The 18,421-nt window shown below is 34.4% G+C and overlaps 1 protein-coding gene across 1 annotated transcript in view; it reads right to left on the reverse strand.

Annotated features, from left to right (window-relative positions):
• LOC142353679 (uncharacterized) overlaps positions 1 to 18,421 on the reverse strand; it is a 47,853-nt gene that overhangs the window by 24,069 nt on the left and 5,363 nt on the right. Inside the window, exons 3-6 of the mRNA XM_075405988.1 lie at positions 10,145 to 10,258; positions 8,033 to 8,286; positions 3,437 to 3,809; positions 3,116 to 3,178 (exon numbers count right to left, since the gene is read on the reverse strand). Of these exons, the coding sequence (XP_075262103.1) occupies positions 3,116 to 3,178; positions 3,437 to 3,809; positions 8,033 to 8,286; positions 10,145 to 10,258 (804 nt within the window). The remainder of the gene's footprint in view (positions 1 to 3,115; positions 3,179 to 3,436; positions 3,810 to 8,032; positions 8,287 to 10,144; positions 10,259 to 18,421) is intronic.

The raw sequence follows: 18,421 nt of genomic DNA on the forward strand, positions 1-18,421 counted from the left end.
TAACGTTTAACATTTAAATATAAGGTCACTGAAACCTAACTTTGAACAATCGGAAGCACTTTTACTCCAGAGTCTCCCCCAGATATTATATGCTTAACAGAAACAAGGATGAATGATAATGGTAACTGATCAGGCTATTTAAAAGGTGGCTATAATCAGTATTGCACAAAATATAGATAGACCGCTTATAGTGGTTGAGCTACAATGCAAATGAGGAATATCTGCAGCTTCTTGAGAGTACTGGAGTTGGTCTTTGAATAGTGCTTCATAGCAGAATTACCAATTAAAGGACAAAGTGAAAAATACGCATGGTTTAGAAAAAATCAAAAGGAAGGCATTTGTGGAACAACTTGATCATTATCTAGAAAAAGTCACGAACTCTAGCTCTTCGACTCTTTGATTTTATGTAATAAATAAATTTGAGCTAGCACCGGAAACTGCCACACGCGTAGAAAAACCAATCTACAGGAACTTGTATTGACCACTTTTTATACTAAAACATGTTTGGGCCCCAGATCAAAGCTCCTCAGCTGCAAAATGTATTGGATCATTTTGCAATTTGTTTTCGAGCAGTAAATCAAAAAAGTTTTCAACTTCCACAGATGCATCTTTTCTTTAAAAACCTGAACAAGTAGATAAATTTTCTAACCATCTTGAAAACGATACTTTATAAAAACTTAGACCAAATTGTGGACTGCGAGGATGTCAATAGTGCTTTAATGCATTTTAATAATATTTCCAAAAAACTATTTGCTCCGATCAAGAATGTCTCTTAGAAGTTCCAAAATACAAAACCTAAATGGTTTGTTAAAGTTGAACGAAACAAGTCTCACAGGGGGAGGAATCATGAACAGAGAATCACGGACAAAATTGCTTTATTCCTAACGATCCGTAAATAATTGAGGACCAGGTTAAGAAATCAAAAAAGCAATTCTATTGGAATAAGTTCAAATCAAGCATGGGAGCCTGAAGACGAACTTATAAAACTGTTAATAAGATTAGTGGAACAAATAATACTAAGATAGAGATACCACTTCTGTTCAATTGCCCTCAGTCAAGTATTGACCAATATACTGAAACAGCAGAAGCATTGAATCATCATTTTACCAGCATTGCCAAATTGATTTATGAGTCTATTCCGTCAGAAAAAGTTGAAGTTTTGCCTGATACAGGCAAATCAATCTATTGTTTTAGTTTTACTGAGACAGATGTTAGAAAAATAGTTGATAGTTTGTCTCTTAAATCATCTGCTGGAAATGAATTTATATGAAATAGAATTATGAAAGTTTCGGGAGGTGCTATCGTGCTGATTTTGTAACATAATTAAAATAATTAAAATTTTTGATGAAACCGTTTTTACCGAGCCACTACGGAGGGCAAAATTTATTCCACTTTATAAAGAGTGATCAAAGATTGATATCAATAACTATCGACCTATCTCGCTTTTAACTGTCTGGAGTTAAATAGTTGAGCTAGTGATGTACAATCAAATGTACATTATCATTTCTCGCTTTTTTAAGAAAATCAGTCCGGTTTCTGGTTTAAGCTCAGTAAAATTGATGCGTTGGTAGAACTGACAGAGAAGATAGTGTCTTCGAGTGAGATAACGATCAGTTTTCTCCATGATTTAAGAAATGCTTGACAAATTAAACCGCGTTTTAGTAGATAAATTAGAGAAATATAGTTTGAGGAAATTAACAAATGCGTTTGAAACATCCGACAAAGACTGCAGCGTGTGGAATCAAAAGGCTTTTCTTCTGACGGGAAAAAGATAAATTATGCTGTCACGCAAGGCTCCGTACTAGGTCCTTTGCTATTCCTAAACTAAATAAAAGATTTGCCTCGTATATGGAGCACCCCAGACGTTCTTCTTTTCGCTGATGATACAATTCTCACGTCTTATAATTGTTAAGTCAGTAATGTCGAAAAAGATCTGGTTGCCGTCAATACTTAGCTTTGTGCTAATAAACTTAATCCTAATATGAAGAACCATTCTTTACTTTGCAGAAAAAAATTCTGAAACTCATAGTTTTTCGCAAAAGGCGGCATAGCTGTGGTAACATAGTTAAAGAAAATGAAGTATTGTCTGTGTTTGAGTTAGAAAATTATAAATTACTCAAGTTTGTTCTAAGATCATTTATCGAAGTGCACAAACAAGATGATCAAAATGATATGTTTTTTTTTCACTTGCCAGACGCAAAATTGAGGGCAATTCCAAGTATTGTTTAGCTAGACTTTTGAACAAACTGAGCAGAAAAAAACATCATCCCTGAAAAAAATCACATCTTTCAATTTGTGTCAGTTAACGAGGTTTTACCATAGTGTTAGGTATTTGTATAAACCGCAAAACGAAAATTTAGCTCAGCACATATTTGGATTTCAATTTTACTATTGTTTTTCTTCATTTGGTTTGTGTCTATTGAAATTTCTCTCATCAAGTTTGAGCAGCTATAAAGCGAGGACAAGATATTCACATTTACCTCTTTGAAGAAACACTTATTACCTCAATAAAACTCAGTATTTTTTTCTGGTGCCCTCTGTGGAATCTGTAGATCGGTTGGACAGTTATGTATCTTTTAGTCTCGAACGCTCGCTTGCCGTTGCTGAGGGGCTAATTAGGTGCATATAACAGTCAGTAGCCGCAGAGGGCGATACCAGAATTTTCAATGAATCTTATAAAAATTGCCAGAATGTTCCGATTTTCCTGAATCTTTTGAGCTTGTACTCATATGAGGTTAATCCCATTTTCTTGAACGTCTAGGGAACTACCAGTCATGCAAATTAGGTTAAATTTTTCCAAATTCCAAAGCTACAGCTCTTCGCTTTAAATCGTTTTTGGGTTTTTACTGTTCAGCTGCATGTAGTTCATCTCAATTCTGTATTTCGGGTAAAATTGTGTTTTTTTTTACAAAAAATACCTTTGAAATAATCAATGAATAAATAGGTCAGGCGTAGTGAGGGACGTAGGGCCCCGTTGCCTGTCCTTTCCGAGTATCAATTGCATTTGTTTCCTGTCTTACAGTAAGTTTGTATTGATACAAAGGCTAAATTAATTCTTCTTCTACGTGTTGAAGTACGAGGTATTTCCTACCTTAAAAAATAACAATTGTCTTACTTTCAGCAAGCTGGTACATTTCAATCAGTGTCATCATGCTCAACCTGTCTTCCGGAACGAAACCTGAAGCATCACAAATAGTAGTCAAACCATAACTTCTTCCAAATTCTCTCTAAATCAAATCAAAGAATTCATAATCATATGAATACTGTACGTCCTCTGATTCAACTTTAATTTAGCAAGCAAAATCATTTTAAGAATTAAGTTTATTTCATAGTCCAATAAATCAGCCTTACTAAAATGTTCCTGAAGTCGAAGAAAAAGTGCCAACAGCTAATGGACCTTTTCTGAAAAAGTTAAGTTCTGCGAAAATTCGCTTACCCACGAGCCAGTCAAACATTGGATGACTTGAGACAGCTTCCACATCTGTTTTAACTGAAACATCATCCGGACTAGACCCTTTCCCTGAATTGGCCGCGTCATTTTTTCCAAATTTTTTGCCCTTATTCTTGCTGCTTCCATCGTCATCAATTTGTCCTCCACTTCTGGAACTTTTCGCATCTATAGTCGGTTTTTCAGTGTCTACTAAATCTTCACCAGAAGAGTAGTCACTCCAATCTTCATAAGTGTTGTATGGTTCCTCGTCGTCAGAAGAGCCTGGACCTGTATCTGCGTTTTCAGGTGAACTGGATGAACTTTTAGAGGAAGTTCTAATTGGTTGGAGTACTTTTCTCGGCTCATTCCCTGTTCGCACCTAAAAACTCTCGATTGGCATGATTTGCATAGTTCAAACATGAAAATGCCTCAAAATGATCCAAAAATTACCTTTATCAAACATACCCGGCAGGTTGCTCGAAAATAGCCAAAATTGGTTCCCATAACAGCCATTGGGTTAGAAGGGAAAGAAAAACAATGATAAATAAAAATTGATTGTGTACGAAAACATTCTTAAAGTGCAAATTAATTTGATCGGATTGAATAGTTATACATGCTCCGGTTTCTTAATGTGAGGATGCAGGGGCTAGCATCAATGCCAAAACGCCTTAGAGATGTTAATTAAGACTTATAAGAACGAAGTTCAAGTAGCGAGCATCTAAAATCGGACTTTATGCGTCTATACCGTTTTCATTTTGATTTCGGATTTCGATACTGATTCTGATCACCTTAGGCTGCTTTAGTAAGTAACTGCTGTTTAAATGCACTGGGAGTAGAATGAGCGAAGTATGATACTAGCATAGAGAAGACAAAAAAGATTTCGTGCCAAATGTTGAAGAAGCTGTTAACTAAGTTAAAGCGAAACAAATTCTTGTTCGACGAAATAAAAAAGAACAACAGGACAACTCCTGAAACACAATCCAAAGAATTAAATGAAACACTTAGAACTACAGTATCCAACTCGTACATCAAGTGAACAATGTCAGCCAAAAAGCGAGAAGTCTCAAAAGCAAGAAATTAAAATAATCAAAGTAAACAAAGTTATAAATCTTTGCTAAAACTCTGATCGAGAAATTTACGCTGATCGAGAAATTTGATCAATTTAAATATATCCATTAACCCACGCACACGCCTTGAAAGTTGCTGAACATTTTTTTTGTCTCTCGGATCTCCAATCTGCTCAGTAACACATCTGCATACCCTAAAAATAAATTCACTGGCCCTTAAATATCGATAAACTCAGAAGTGCATGAACATTTTCAAAAAGTTTGAAAACAATTGCAAAAATTCGTGATATCAACAGAACATCTTCACATTCATTTGAAAACAACAATAGTTCGTTAAAATTTTGAAAAACGCAAAAATTTTTAAAATAATCACAAAACCTCGTGATATTAAAACGATGAACCATTCTATTGACATTACACACTATGCAGTAGAGGAGCTTCCTTGGCTCTGGAGGCTAAAAACAACTCAGAAAAAGACAAAATTCTCATAATTGCAACATTTAATTCATTTTGCGTGTTTACTTTTGCAGTACAAAACCTTTAGCTCACAAAATTGTCATTTAAAATGATTATATCTTGCAAAAAGATCAATTATGACAAAGGGCAATAAAACACTGATCAAATAAACTCCAAAAATAACCATGCATTAAGGCATTCCCATCGACCATTAAGGCATAAGCCTGCCTAAGCACATGAAGGACTACTAAAGCCAGCAATGGGCTTCTAATGAAACTTAATGCCCACTGGACGTTTCCAGTTTATCACGTTTTGAAAGATCAAAGTCATGGAAAACTGTGAAAATATTTTACAACATAACTGGCAGATTGCAGTCTCAAAAGCAATAGATTTGTAGATATGCAGTCTCAAAAAGACAGTAAAAGAAACAGATCAAAAAGGAAAGTACTCTTTTTATTAAAAGCTGAGATTATATTTTGCTTAAGATTCTGTTTGTCTTATTGCCGCTTCTAATAGCTGCCCTCAAATTCCCCCTTAATGTAGAATGATACGCACTCACTAGACCTTATCTATTTGAATTAAAGTAAAAAGTAAAATTCAGAGTTAGCAGGTCAATTCAGTTGAAAATGCACGAACGAATGAACAAAAAGCACGATTGTGGTGATTGTGCCGTCATATGGTTTTATACAAAAACCTTGGCGACAAAAAAATATAAACCGACTAACTCTGCTTTGTTGAATAATCGACCATTCTGCAGTTTGTGTTGACATGCGCAGTTTGTGTAGACATGATTTATTTCGTTCAAAACCATGCATTGAGAGCTACTTCAAAGCTCGTGAATCTTGAAACTCTACAAGAATGGGAAGAACATAGCTTTCAGATTGCCAGAAAATAGCCGCAATAGATTCGTAGATCGGCAGTCTAAAAAAAACAGTAAAAAAGACAGACCAAAAAAGTCGTCTTTTCATTGAAGGCTGATCTGTTATATTTTGATTAAAAATCTGTATAAGTTATTGCTGCCTCTCTTAGTTGATCTCAAGTAACCTTCATTAAGAGTGACACACACCCATTTGACCTTATCTCATTGAATAACTAAATAAAAGTCAATTTCAAATGAGGAAGTCATTTTTGAGAGTGAGGTAAGTCAAGTGTGACCAAATATTTAATCACGCGCATGGACAAGAAAACTCGCTCCACTAAGAGCGAAAAATGACGTCACACATGCAATTCAGTTGAAATTGCATGAACGAATGAACAAAAAGTGGCTGTGACGTCATATGGTCGTAACAAAAATCATGAAGACGAAATAAAAAAAACATAGCAGCACAAGTCCTGACGCACAATTCAAAGAAGTTTCATTGGCTAAACAGAAAAACTAGACCTAGAATGGACTATGAGTGAATTGAAAAAACCATTTTAAAAAAAATCAGATAAAAAACAAGAAAAAACAGAAAATCAATGTCAAAATGCCGCATGTGAACAGAAAAACCACTAGAGAGAAATGAAAATTTAATTCAAACAAAAAACTAGGCCTAGAATGAGCTGTGAATGGATTGGGAAAACCATTTAGAAAAAATCCGATCCAAAAACTCGAAAAAACAGTAAAAATCAGAGTGAAATTGCCACATGTGAACAAAAAACCGCTACCGACAAACCGAATTTTTGTTCAAACACCGTTTTCTCACTCTACTTTAAAATTAGAGCGAAAAAAATTCACGCCGCGAAACCACTCGCTTTTTCGCTCCATCATTTCCTGTTTCGGCGTGACCAAAAATCACTACTCCAATTTGACTTCAAAAATCATGAAAATGCGTGAACAGATCTTAAAAAAACATAGCCGGAAGAAATCCGGAAACGACTCGAAGTAAAAATCCATTTAAACGCCATCCAACTACTCATCAAACAAGACGTGCCTTCAGTAATTTATGGTTATCTTGAAACAAAGTCATGAAACAAAAAAGTAAAAACAATAAAATCAAATCTGTTAAAATATGATAAAAAATCTGATCAAATTTTGTTAAAAATTGAGATCCCGAAAAACTATCTCTGCCAAATAACTTCATCAAAACAACTAGTACTTACAAAAATCACTTATGTGAATTTTGAAAAAAATACTTTAGGCTAAAATTATGAAAAAATAGCCCTTAAAAACAACTTTCACTAAAAAACTGGAAAAAGTTATAAAATTTTTTAATATTTCAAAAACATATAAATCCAAAGAAAAATACACTTCAGCCAATAGGGTATCCATATGATCTCAAAACAATAGGCAAGTCATAATAGGCAAAGAAACTTAGCTAAAAACAGAAAAAAAACGAAAAACTGCAAAAATTAAAAAAATATTTCCAATTTTCGCCATTTTTTTGTCATATCTTTCAACAAAAAAATGATTCTTACCCACAAAACTGTAACCAATTGTTATAATAAAATTGCTCAAGTAGAAGAGGTTTCTTCAATAACCATTTGAGCCAGTAAAACAAAATAATCGTCAAAAAAACGCAAAAATTAGCCCGAAAATCAGCAAAATACATTAAAAACCTCCGAATTATCATAAAATTCATATTAATTTCCAGAAACCTTCAAACCACTACCGAAACTAGCCTAAAATTAAAACAAAATCATAACCAAACCTCTTAACCAAAATAAATGAAAAAAAAACTGCTTTAAAATTCCGCACGTGAAATTTCGCTCGCTTAGAGAAAATTATTCCACACATCAATTTTTCGCTCTCTCAAAAACAGCGGTATGAACAAAAACTACTCTCTTTTCGCTCCGCTCTTCACTTTTGTTCACCGCCAAAATCACTCCAAATTTTTTCACGCGTTTCATTTCCCGCTTCAAAAATCACTGCAATAAAATTGATTAAAAAAAGGACTTCTCCAATACTCCTCTTCGAGTCGAAAGACAGCGCCCCAATACAATTCAAATTCTTTGAATTGTAAAAAACCAAGAGAAGGCCAATAATAGCCCCAGCTATCGCTGTGCGGCTTTTAATAACTGGTCCAGTGTTTGTCTACTTATCATATTTAATTCCAGCAACAATTTATTATTCATTTTTCTGTCTCTTTGATTAACTCACCTCGGCGCTGCCAGGAATGGCCTCGCGACTGAGGGGTATCCCGTTACTCTCTGATGATTCCGAAGATGTTGAGGATGAGGAGTGTTTATTGCCCCTGTTAGATGTCCTTGATTTGGACGAAGTTGATGATGTTGATTTGGAATGCGAGGAGGAGGAGGCAGTTTTAGATGAGGATGCGCTTTTTGATGAAGATGATGTATGTTTCTGATACGCCTTCTCGTACTCCGATAACTCATCGTTGTCAGCTTCGTAGTCTACAATGGAACCTAACAGTTATAGGCTTCGAAAAACCAAAAACTCTAGTGGAAAATTTTCCATAAAAAGAAACAAACGTTTACAATAATTGCTCCGACCTTCGTTCAAGAACAATTGAACAAAGCTGGCTGACAATGAGAAACAATGGACTAAATGTCGGAAGAATTGCTCTCAAACGACTAGTGGGAGCTCTAATGAATTGTAACCTGCTACAGTCGCGGGGAGGGGGGAGCCTAAATGGGACTAAGAAGTTCAATAGTGGGCTTCAAATAACCACATTAGAGGCTAAGATATACCACTATAAAGATTTAAACTGAAAAATGGCACCAGTTTCGGCGCAATTTTCATTTATTTTTAATATTCAATTGCCGCCAATTGAGTTCAGCTGCTTAAAATTGTGATTGAGAGAGAATTTTAGATCACGCAAAACGCAAAAAGTAAAGGGCGTAAAAGTCACTCGAAAAGTCAAAACTGTCAAGCAAAAATTTTGCATAAAAAAGACACACGTTTACAATAATTGCTATGAACTTCGTTCAAGAGCAATTAAAAATAAGATTCAAGGAGAAAAGCATTTTCTAAATTTATTTTCTCCCTTGCAATGTGCACTCTACTTGTCCAGAGACACATCTCAATTGAGCGTGATTGTGTTTAGCATAATCATTACAAGAAAGTTGTCATTTTTATTCTGTTAAAAACTGACAATAAAAACTTTTCCACAAAATCCTCAGTGTAAAAGCGGTGAAACTTAAAGACCGCAAAACGATGAGCAGACATACAAAATTCCATAAATTAAACTTATTGCAAATATTTTGCAACTCAAATTTTTTTACTGAAAAATAGATGAAATTTTCTTGCTTTAATTTTCACATTCTCATCAAGTAAGAACACAAATTATCTCAAATACATAACTCAGATCAAGCAATTGGATAAACAAATTTCTATCTTTACATTTTTCGGTGTTTTTGTTTCGTTTTTGACGGGTTGCAACAATATGCGAAAACGCATATTACCAAACCATTTCTTTTCTGATCTCAAGGTGTTGCTTAGAGGTTTCTAATTGTCGCAAAAATGCCCCCAGCCCAGAGTGGTTCGAACACGCAACATCCAGGATAACATTCTGACATCTTACCCACTAACCTATGTCGTCACTGCAACATCAACGCTAAAAATTGCTTGAGAGAGAATGTTTTAGAACAAAAGCGCAAAAATCTTCAAGCAAAAATTTTGCGTAAAAAAACCGACACCTCTACAATAATTGCCTCAAACTTCGTTCCAGAGTGATAAAAAATTGATTATTATTATAATCATCAAATTTCGACATCTAGTGCTATGCAAGTTCAAGTGCAATATGTTCTAAGCGGTTCCCCTAATTTTATTAGTTTTAATTAAACAGCAGCTTCGCTCAAACTTTTAGGGTAAGGGGTTCTCTGCAAAAACGTTAAGTTAATTTTAGTATTCTGGAGCAAACTGAATAGTGGGATTTTATGAATTTTCACAGCGTTCAATATTATTCAACTTAGGATCTTTTACGTGTGTCGCACATGCTATATTTTTATAGAATGATTTACTATGTAATGGCACCTGCTCTGTAATTGAAGGGGTTCATAACGTACGGGAGATGGGGGCAAAAACGGAAAAGATCCTCCTTTCTATCATTATTAACTTGTCTAAAGTTGAATTTTTTTCATAAAATTCAGCAAGATAATCGCGCTCAACTCTTAAATTGTTCCAGAGGCAATCTGTGTCTTGGATGACAGAAGTGATTTGCAATACATCATCCGTAAAGAAAATTACCCTATACTATACATCACCCCTTATTTTTAATACATTTGATTTGAAGAGCCAAATTTAACCAACCCGAGTAGCAGCCGAGCTCATCTGATTGGTCCTCACAGTCTATGTAGCGATCACACGTGTATGACAATGGAATGCATTCTGCACTCGTTACACATCTGAACTTCGGAAAGCAATCTAAACAACCAAAAAATAATCACAAGGTTTCGGTTCAATGGAGAAAAATGAAACCAATTTCTGAGCGCTTTTGATAACACTTTTAATTATGAACTGCTTAGAATTAAGGTAGCCGCTTAAATTCTGAAAGAGATTACGCAAAACCCAAAAGTCACGCGTGAAAGAGTAACTAGAAACGCTCAAGCGAGTGAAATAATATTCTGGTACAAAGCGGTTAACCACAAACTTTTCATTAAAGACTTGAAAAATCTGCGCTTCAAACGTCATTCAGGGCCAATTAAAAATGAAACCAATTTTGCGAGACTCTTTTTAGTTAAAGTGCTCAAAATTCTAAATCCAAGAGCGATTTAGAAAACCCAAGAGATCAAGAATCAAAGAACTCAAAATTCAAATATCCGACAAACCGACTAACGTCGGAAAAATTCCTCTCGAATGGCAAGCGGCAAAATTTAATTTAGGGGTTGAAGTCTAGATAAATTTTTCTTTAAGGGTGCGAGAACATAAGCCGAAGGTAGGATTCGAACCCCAACCTCATGAGTCCGATTCCGTCACCTCGACGGAGGTATTATCCATACGGCTATTTGGGCCTTGTTATCAACTCTCTAACAAAATCTATTTCGGAGTGAGGGCAAGTTAAATCACTTGCCCTCACTTGCAAGTTAAACCAAGAAGAAGTGCGTGAAAATGTCATTTGCGAAGTCAATGATTATTCTAGAATAACTGTCAGGCGAAAAATTTGCAGAAAAAAGGCACACAGGTTTACAAAAATTGCTTCTCATTCGAGACCAATTAAACATTTCAATCTATTTGACTTCAGAAAAAAAATGTTTGACCAAAAATGTTGCAAAACAGCTACACACCTCGACAGTAATTGCTCTAAACTTTGTTCGAGAGCGATCATTATCTTCACAGAAACGCTACTATTAGTCTACATCCAAAGCAGCTATACCACAGCCTGGCCTATCGAGGTATCTTGCTTTTAAAACTTTTTCCCAGATATCAATAGAGTTTCTTCAGACTACTAGATAAATATAGGTAATCAAAAAATGATGCGTGAAAAAGTTATTGGAAAAGTCAAATCGATCAAAATAATAGTTTAGACAAAAACTGTTCAGAATAAATTTTCCACTAATAAAGACGCTAAAAACGAAAACGCTTAAAATGAAACCAATTTGGTGGGACCTTTCCGAAGAACTTTAGTAGAAAATTAAGTTAAACTAATCAAAATATGAGCAAGAAAGTTGTATTAATAAGTCGCACACGGGGACATAATTGCTTTAACTTTGATCAAGACCAATCATTAACTTAAAAGAAACTCTACTATTGGCCTTTATCGAAATCCGCTAAATGACAGCGTGGCCTATATTGGCCGCAATGACAAGTAATGATGCGACTAAGTATCAACACGAGAAAATTGCTCCCAAAACAGATATTCAAACAGCAAAAAAAGGTATTTAAGAGAAAGTAAGTTTTGATGAAACATTTATAAAAACTGGTTTTATTTCAAAACTGTGAACGATAATCTTGAGCATTTTTAAGGGGTTCTGCGTTTTTTCATTGAACAATCTGTATATCAGATTTTCAAAAATTGGCAAATTTTGAGTACTGATTTGGACCTAACTTGAGTGTTGATTTTTACTAGTAGCTGATAATATTGCTCTTGTTCAGCTCATAGGGAACTGTGAAATGTTTAAAGGACACCGACACTGGTCATAAACAACCTGCTAACTAACCAAAGGTTTTTAATATACAGAAACATAGCGAAAAACTGCTAACAAATAACATTTTAAGAGCTCAAATAGAAATGGCAGTATTTCAGGAAATCCGCTATCAGTATACATAAACAACATTAAGAAGACTGAACAACAAATAATATGTAAAACAAAACTGATCAAAATAATAAACCGACTAATGTCGGAAAAATTGCTCTTGAACAACAGGCGAGGCAATTTAATTCAGGCACTGCAGCCTAGATCATTTTTCTTCGTGGGTGCAAAAACAGTTAATCACACTGGGATTCGAACCATGGACCTCCCGATCCCTCACCAGAATCACTGCCAGCTCAGCCATCAGTCCCTGCTTGTTGCTATGCTGCAATCGTTTTTATTTTAGCAACAAGCTTTACTTCGGAGGGAGATCAAAAGAGATCACTCAAAAATGAAGAACGAAAGCGTGCAAAAGTCATTTGAGAAATAAAGAATGTTCTACAAGAAAAGCGCAAAAACGATCAATCAAAAAATTTGCATAAAAAAGATCAACACATTTACAATAGTTAAACTTCGTTGAAGAGCAATTAAAAAAATCTAAATCCGTTAACTTTGAGCGAAAAAAAGAATTAAATGCTTTCAATTTTTTAGAATTGAAAATGTATGTTGGAATTGCCACTTAATCAAAATTACAATTTAATGCAAATATCAAGATGTAATTATTAATAAAAAAAGTTACATGTCAAAGTCAACTAGACGAAGTTCCAAGAATCAGATTCGAAACGACAGATAATGGTATCCACTTCAATAAAAAAAAACATTTATTTGCTTGTTACTTTGCCTTCTTCAAAAGTAATTGCACCGATTCAATTCATCGCTTTCAGGCCTCTAACAACTGACATAACTAGTGAGCTAATTATAGAATACAGTTTCAAAATGCGCATAATACTTTCAAATTGATATTTTCTTCTCAACTTATTGGATAATCTATTTTGAAGAGTTATTAGAAAAAAATGCTGAAAAAAGGAAGAAAACTTTCCCAATTGACCAGCTAAAAATAATGATTTCCAGAAAATGGTCTCCTTTGTTTTCCATGCACTAACTGAACAAAAACAAGATCGAGAGTAAATTCAGAGGAGAGTATGATCTCACATTTTGGTAATAGAGCTGATAAGATTTCTCTTATTCACTAAATTAAAAAAAGAAACTTACCTTCCTGTAAAAAATTTCTTAAAATCCATCATCAAAAAATAGTGATTTCAAGAACTAAATATGTTCTCTTTCACACAAAATTCTTTGAAACAAAAATGCATTGCGATTAGCCCATCAAAAAAAGAATTTCAACTTTTACATTGATGGAAAAAAGGATAGAGACCAATGTATTTGATACTTAGCGTAGGTGATTCAGCAAAAAATTTCGAAAAATGCGTTATAGGTTTTGGGACTTGCATGGTTGAATTTTTGACTCCTTCTAAAGATTATTTAACTCAACTTTTGCTCTTTCTAACTGTCTAATTTCATTTTTTTAGTTTAAAACGCAGTGATCCATTCATATTTATTTCAATATCTACAACAAGAAGTATTAGAAAGCACTACACTTTTTGGAAATTATATGTGTAGATGTTTGAACAAATTTAACTTAACTTCAAAAACAATATAACTTTAAAAGCTAAAATTTTTTCATTTTCACAACATTACTAAGAAATTAATTTTGCAGAGAACAATATGAACCAAGATTCGCGCTTTTTGTTTTTGGTCACAATGCGTTTAGTGGTTAGCCGAATTGGTTATGCGATTAAACATACTGACTCAAAATCGCTCTATGGCGAGGTTTAAGAACATCCATTATAGATTACAGCACTTTAGTGGTAACCTAAAAAGCCTAAGTAAAAAAAATGATGCGAGGGATCTCAGCAGTAACTACGCTCAGATGCATGAAATCGGACGAATAGTGGATTTGAACCGGTTTGTCTAAACTTGTATGTCTAGTTGTCCTTTGCCATTCACCAACTGGTCTTAAGCTCTCCCTCTCCGGTCTGTGATAGTTTGATCCTTTCGTGGACAACAGACAATGTAACGGTAAGCGTTGATAGCAGCTACGCAGACGTTACAAAAACCGGCAACTGAAACCAGTCTGAACTAGTTTCGCTACCGTCACAAATATCCTCACACGCCTACAACCTTAATCTTAAAACATAACCCACTAACGTCGCCTGAAGGGACGTTAGTGGGGGGTCAAACTCGTTAGTGGGGGGTCAAACGTTAGGGGGGGGGGGGGGGGTCAAACTCTTCCAATTCGAGAACCGCTCTTCACAACATGAATCCAAAACAGTTTCGGTGAATCACATTGTTAAGTCCAGTAAGCCGTGAGGCTCTAAGAGAATTTAAGGCCCCCTGGCTTTACCTGTTCATCCAGTTTTTGAGGACCAACAGTCAGAAGGGTCAGACAAAAAATCTGTCAAGCAAAAAATCCGATTGCGGAAAAAACCCCACGGTAAAAACCCCGCACTTCATTTTAGATAGTAAATAAACCCCCACTTTACTATTAAAGAGCTCCGCATTTAGCGCGCTTGGCCATGCCTCAGCCATGGTTGCCCGTGGGACTTGATATGAAACTATCACAACCGAAAAAATTATCACGACCGAAATTCATTTTTAAAATGGGGGTTTATTTCCGTGGGGGTCATTTTCCGTGGGGGTTTATTTGCTATCTTAAGTTAAGTGTTTTGTTTCCGTGGGCGTTTATTTCCTAGACCCGATAAATCGCATAAAAAGATCACATGACTTGTATAATTGCTACAAAATTTGTTTCAGCGGAATTTAAAAAAGTCGTGGGTAATAGTGACATTTTCGAGTACAAGAATGTACAAGAGAAAATAGCTTTTGCAATTTAATGACATTTCACATTCATTTTTTCTTTCTTGTTCCTCAAGTCTTCAATTCTGATAACTCAAAAATTCGTATTTGTTGAAACGCCATCTTTTTAATGCAAACGAGTGGACAAAATTGAATTCTAAAAGAAGCGTTCAAGAAGTTACAGGCTTCTCTCTGAATGCAAAAATCTATTAAAAAGGATCAACTTTTGACGGTATGCTCGGCTCTTATTTCCCAGCAGACATTTTTGAGCACCTTTAAAATTACTACTCGCAACAAGCATGAACAAGTTTCAGCAACATATCAATTCTGCAGATCTTCCACATCAGTGTTATAAATAACATCAACCACAAAGACGTACGACTGTCTATTTTTTCCATTTATAGCAAATTTCCCCTCTTAAATGGCTCCATAGAAATTAAAGGTCATCAATTTCAGGCGTCGATTACAAATTTCTTTCATGTGAACAAATACGCCTTAAAGTTCACCATAATTAATTGTTGGCAGAAAACGCCTAACGTCGCATCAGTAAATTATTTTCTTTCAAAGCAAAAACAAAAAGGCGACTGCTATTTTGCCTGCTAAGGCCTGCACTTTTTGTACCGAAACCGACTAACATAAACGAGGCACGCTTTCACGCTTTGACAAAAAAACTCAATGACAAATTTTTCCGTACATACTTTTATTTGAAAGACCTCGAAGCTACTGCACTGCGCCCACGTATTATAATAATAATAATTTCGCATAAACAATACGTTTAGTTTCATAGTTAAATGTCACTTTTAATAAATTTGGCTAATGAGGCAAATAACATTGTCACATTATGTCACACCTAATGACAGTACGTTAAAAAAAACGCAGTCTTTGTTACCGTTGCATCAAAATTGGAAACAAGAGCATTATTACAGCAAAGCAAATTGAACATAGCAATTAGAAAATCTAACATTCAACCAAAAAAACAACCAAAAGATCTTCATTATCGAACAATTTTCAAGTGATCATAGCGGAAAAATTACTCCATGGTTGTAATCTGTAGATTCCAAAGCAAATGATTAACCATTGTGGTATTAAGAGCTATTAAAGCTCAATTATTTATGGCCGCATTACATTGATGATTGAAAATATTAAAATACCCCAAAAAGGTCAATGGCCATCATCAAAGTTTTTTCTCCCAAAATAATTGAAACGCAGAAATTCCAAATAATTACTTTCACAGGTTAATAAAAGAGTTCAAAGAAATGACCATTAATAGAAATGAAATCTCTCATCTTTTCACCCGTTGCATTGAACACAGATCATTAAAAAACAGCATACTATACCTTTATTAACTCGCGTGCACCTTCAGTTCTTTCATTGTCAGCTAATTTTAGATAAGTTATAAGATAAGGCTGTGAATTCGATTACAGAAAAACTGGAGGATTTGTAAAAGCCCACATATCACTTTAGAGGATTTTGTGTTTCGAATTCTAATCATAAGAAAGTCAACTAATAACAAAAAAATAGCTGTCAAACTGCCATAAAAAAGCTCGAATAGACCCGCAGTCCCGAATTACAGCACAGCAAACCAGAAAAATTTCATTTTTTATAACTAACTGTTGTGATGTCATACTTCAATTAGAAGGAATTGTACAACTTGTGTTATTTTTATTAGTTTCCCTCAAAAAGCTTCAATTAGAGTAACATTTAATAAGTTGATCGTATCACCATCAATTAAAGCACGCAAGGGTCTCTTTAAAAACGACTATCATTTCTGAGAGTGCAGCAAGTCATATGTGAGCAAAATTTCATCACACGAATGAATAAGAAAACCCGATCCACTAAGAATAAAAAATGACGTCATGCACGCAATTCAATGAAAGGATGAAAACAAAGCAGTATTCAAAAGTGCTTTACGTCATACGGTCGTAAACAAAAATATTAACAAAATAATACACATTGTCTGAAGAATTCAGCCATGATCAAACGAAGCGTTAACATTTCCCGACAAAAAAACAATCCCACCACAAAATAAGGAGGAGGGACAACTTGATCACAATAGTTGCGAAAAAAGGAAAGAACGAGAAGCAGTTGAAATTGACAAAATATTCTTTTCAAAATCATTATTTTTAAGCAGAAGTATCACTTTGATAATGATTGCCAATTTGGTAACTTGAAACCTAGTAAATAGAATATTTTGGCATAGTCATCGTTGAAAAAAGCAACGTATAAATTAAAAAACGATTAAAAAGTAACCTAAAAATTATGTAACCTAAACAAATTTGCACCTAAATCCCAATCACAATATTCCTGAGTTAAGGAAAACAAGTCGCAGAAAAAATTATCAACAATAAAGCTATGTCTTAGCAGAAACAAACTATCTGGTAAAAAATGAAAAAAAATGTGAAAGTCATATATTTAAGACTAACAAAAACTACTAAACTGAAAAATCGGCAGCCTACTCATTTCACTTGGTGGATCCAGATGACCTCAAGAGTTCAGACACATAGAACGACTCCAGAATAAACAATCGTCAGATAGAATTACAATAATTTGATCTGCTGTAGTATAAACTTTTTTCGGTAAAAATTCGAAGGAAAAAATTCAAAATTTTTTTGACATTTTGATCTTAGCATCTCAACAAATTCCTTTTAAATTGTTTGCCGATAGAAAAACATTGATGAAATGAATTACGTCTCTTAAAAAAAGTATGACACGAGAATTTTCAAATATTCTAGTTAGAAAAGGCTGATAATTCAGAAAATGAAACCAAATGGAAAAAGTAGAGCATTTGAAAGTCTATATAATGGTCCCAATCGATAAAGCTGTGATAAACAAAAAAATTGATAAGGAGCACTAAAAATTAATTACGTCTCTTGAAATGAATTACGTCTCTTAAAAAAAGTAGGACACGAGAATTTTCAAACATTCTAGTTAGAAAAGGCTGATAATTCAGAAAATGAAACAAAATGGAAAACGTAGAGCATTTGAAAGTCTATATAATGTCCCAATCGATAAAGCTGTGATAAACAAAAAAAAATGATAAGGACAAAAAAAAATGATAGAACTAAAATTGAATAAATTTGCTCATTTAATATCAGCTATTGACGATATTTTTGGAGCTGTCTTTTTGGCCAGGACAAAAATCGAAAAGTAAAATTACACACTGAAACAGTGCCTTTATTAAGAAATAGTACAAAAAAGGTGATAAAAAGTGAAAACCAATTCAATTATCAGTAACAAAATAAATTTTCCCTTATCATTGAACCCCGAAAAACAAAGACTTTAAGTTACAAATAACTGCATTCAAGATAAAGAACTAAACACCAACAATCACTCAACGCCAAAATAAATGAAACGAACAAAGCAAATCGTCGAAAAGACAGCCAAAACGTTCAATTAGGTACATCATTATATCGAAAAAAAATAATGCAAAGTCAAAAAGTCACCCACTCAATGCAAACTCGCTCTTCATATTCCAAATGCAAACTCGCTTCCACAAGGCTATAATGCTGCCAGAACAAATGTACTTCTTTTAAAAAAAATCAATACTCGTTAAAACCAAAAGAAGATCAATAACAGCTCCGCTCAGCTATCACAGTTATTA

This window comes from Convolutriloba macropyga, chromosome 14 (assembly GCF_964194025.1).
Source record: "Convolutriloba macropyga chromosome 14, txConMacr16.3, whole genome shotgun sequence".
NCBI lineage: Eukaryota > Metazoa > Xenacoelomorpha > Acoela > Convolutidae > Convolutriloba > Convolutriloba macropyga.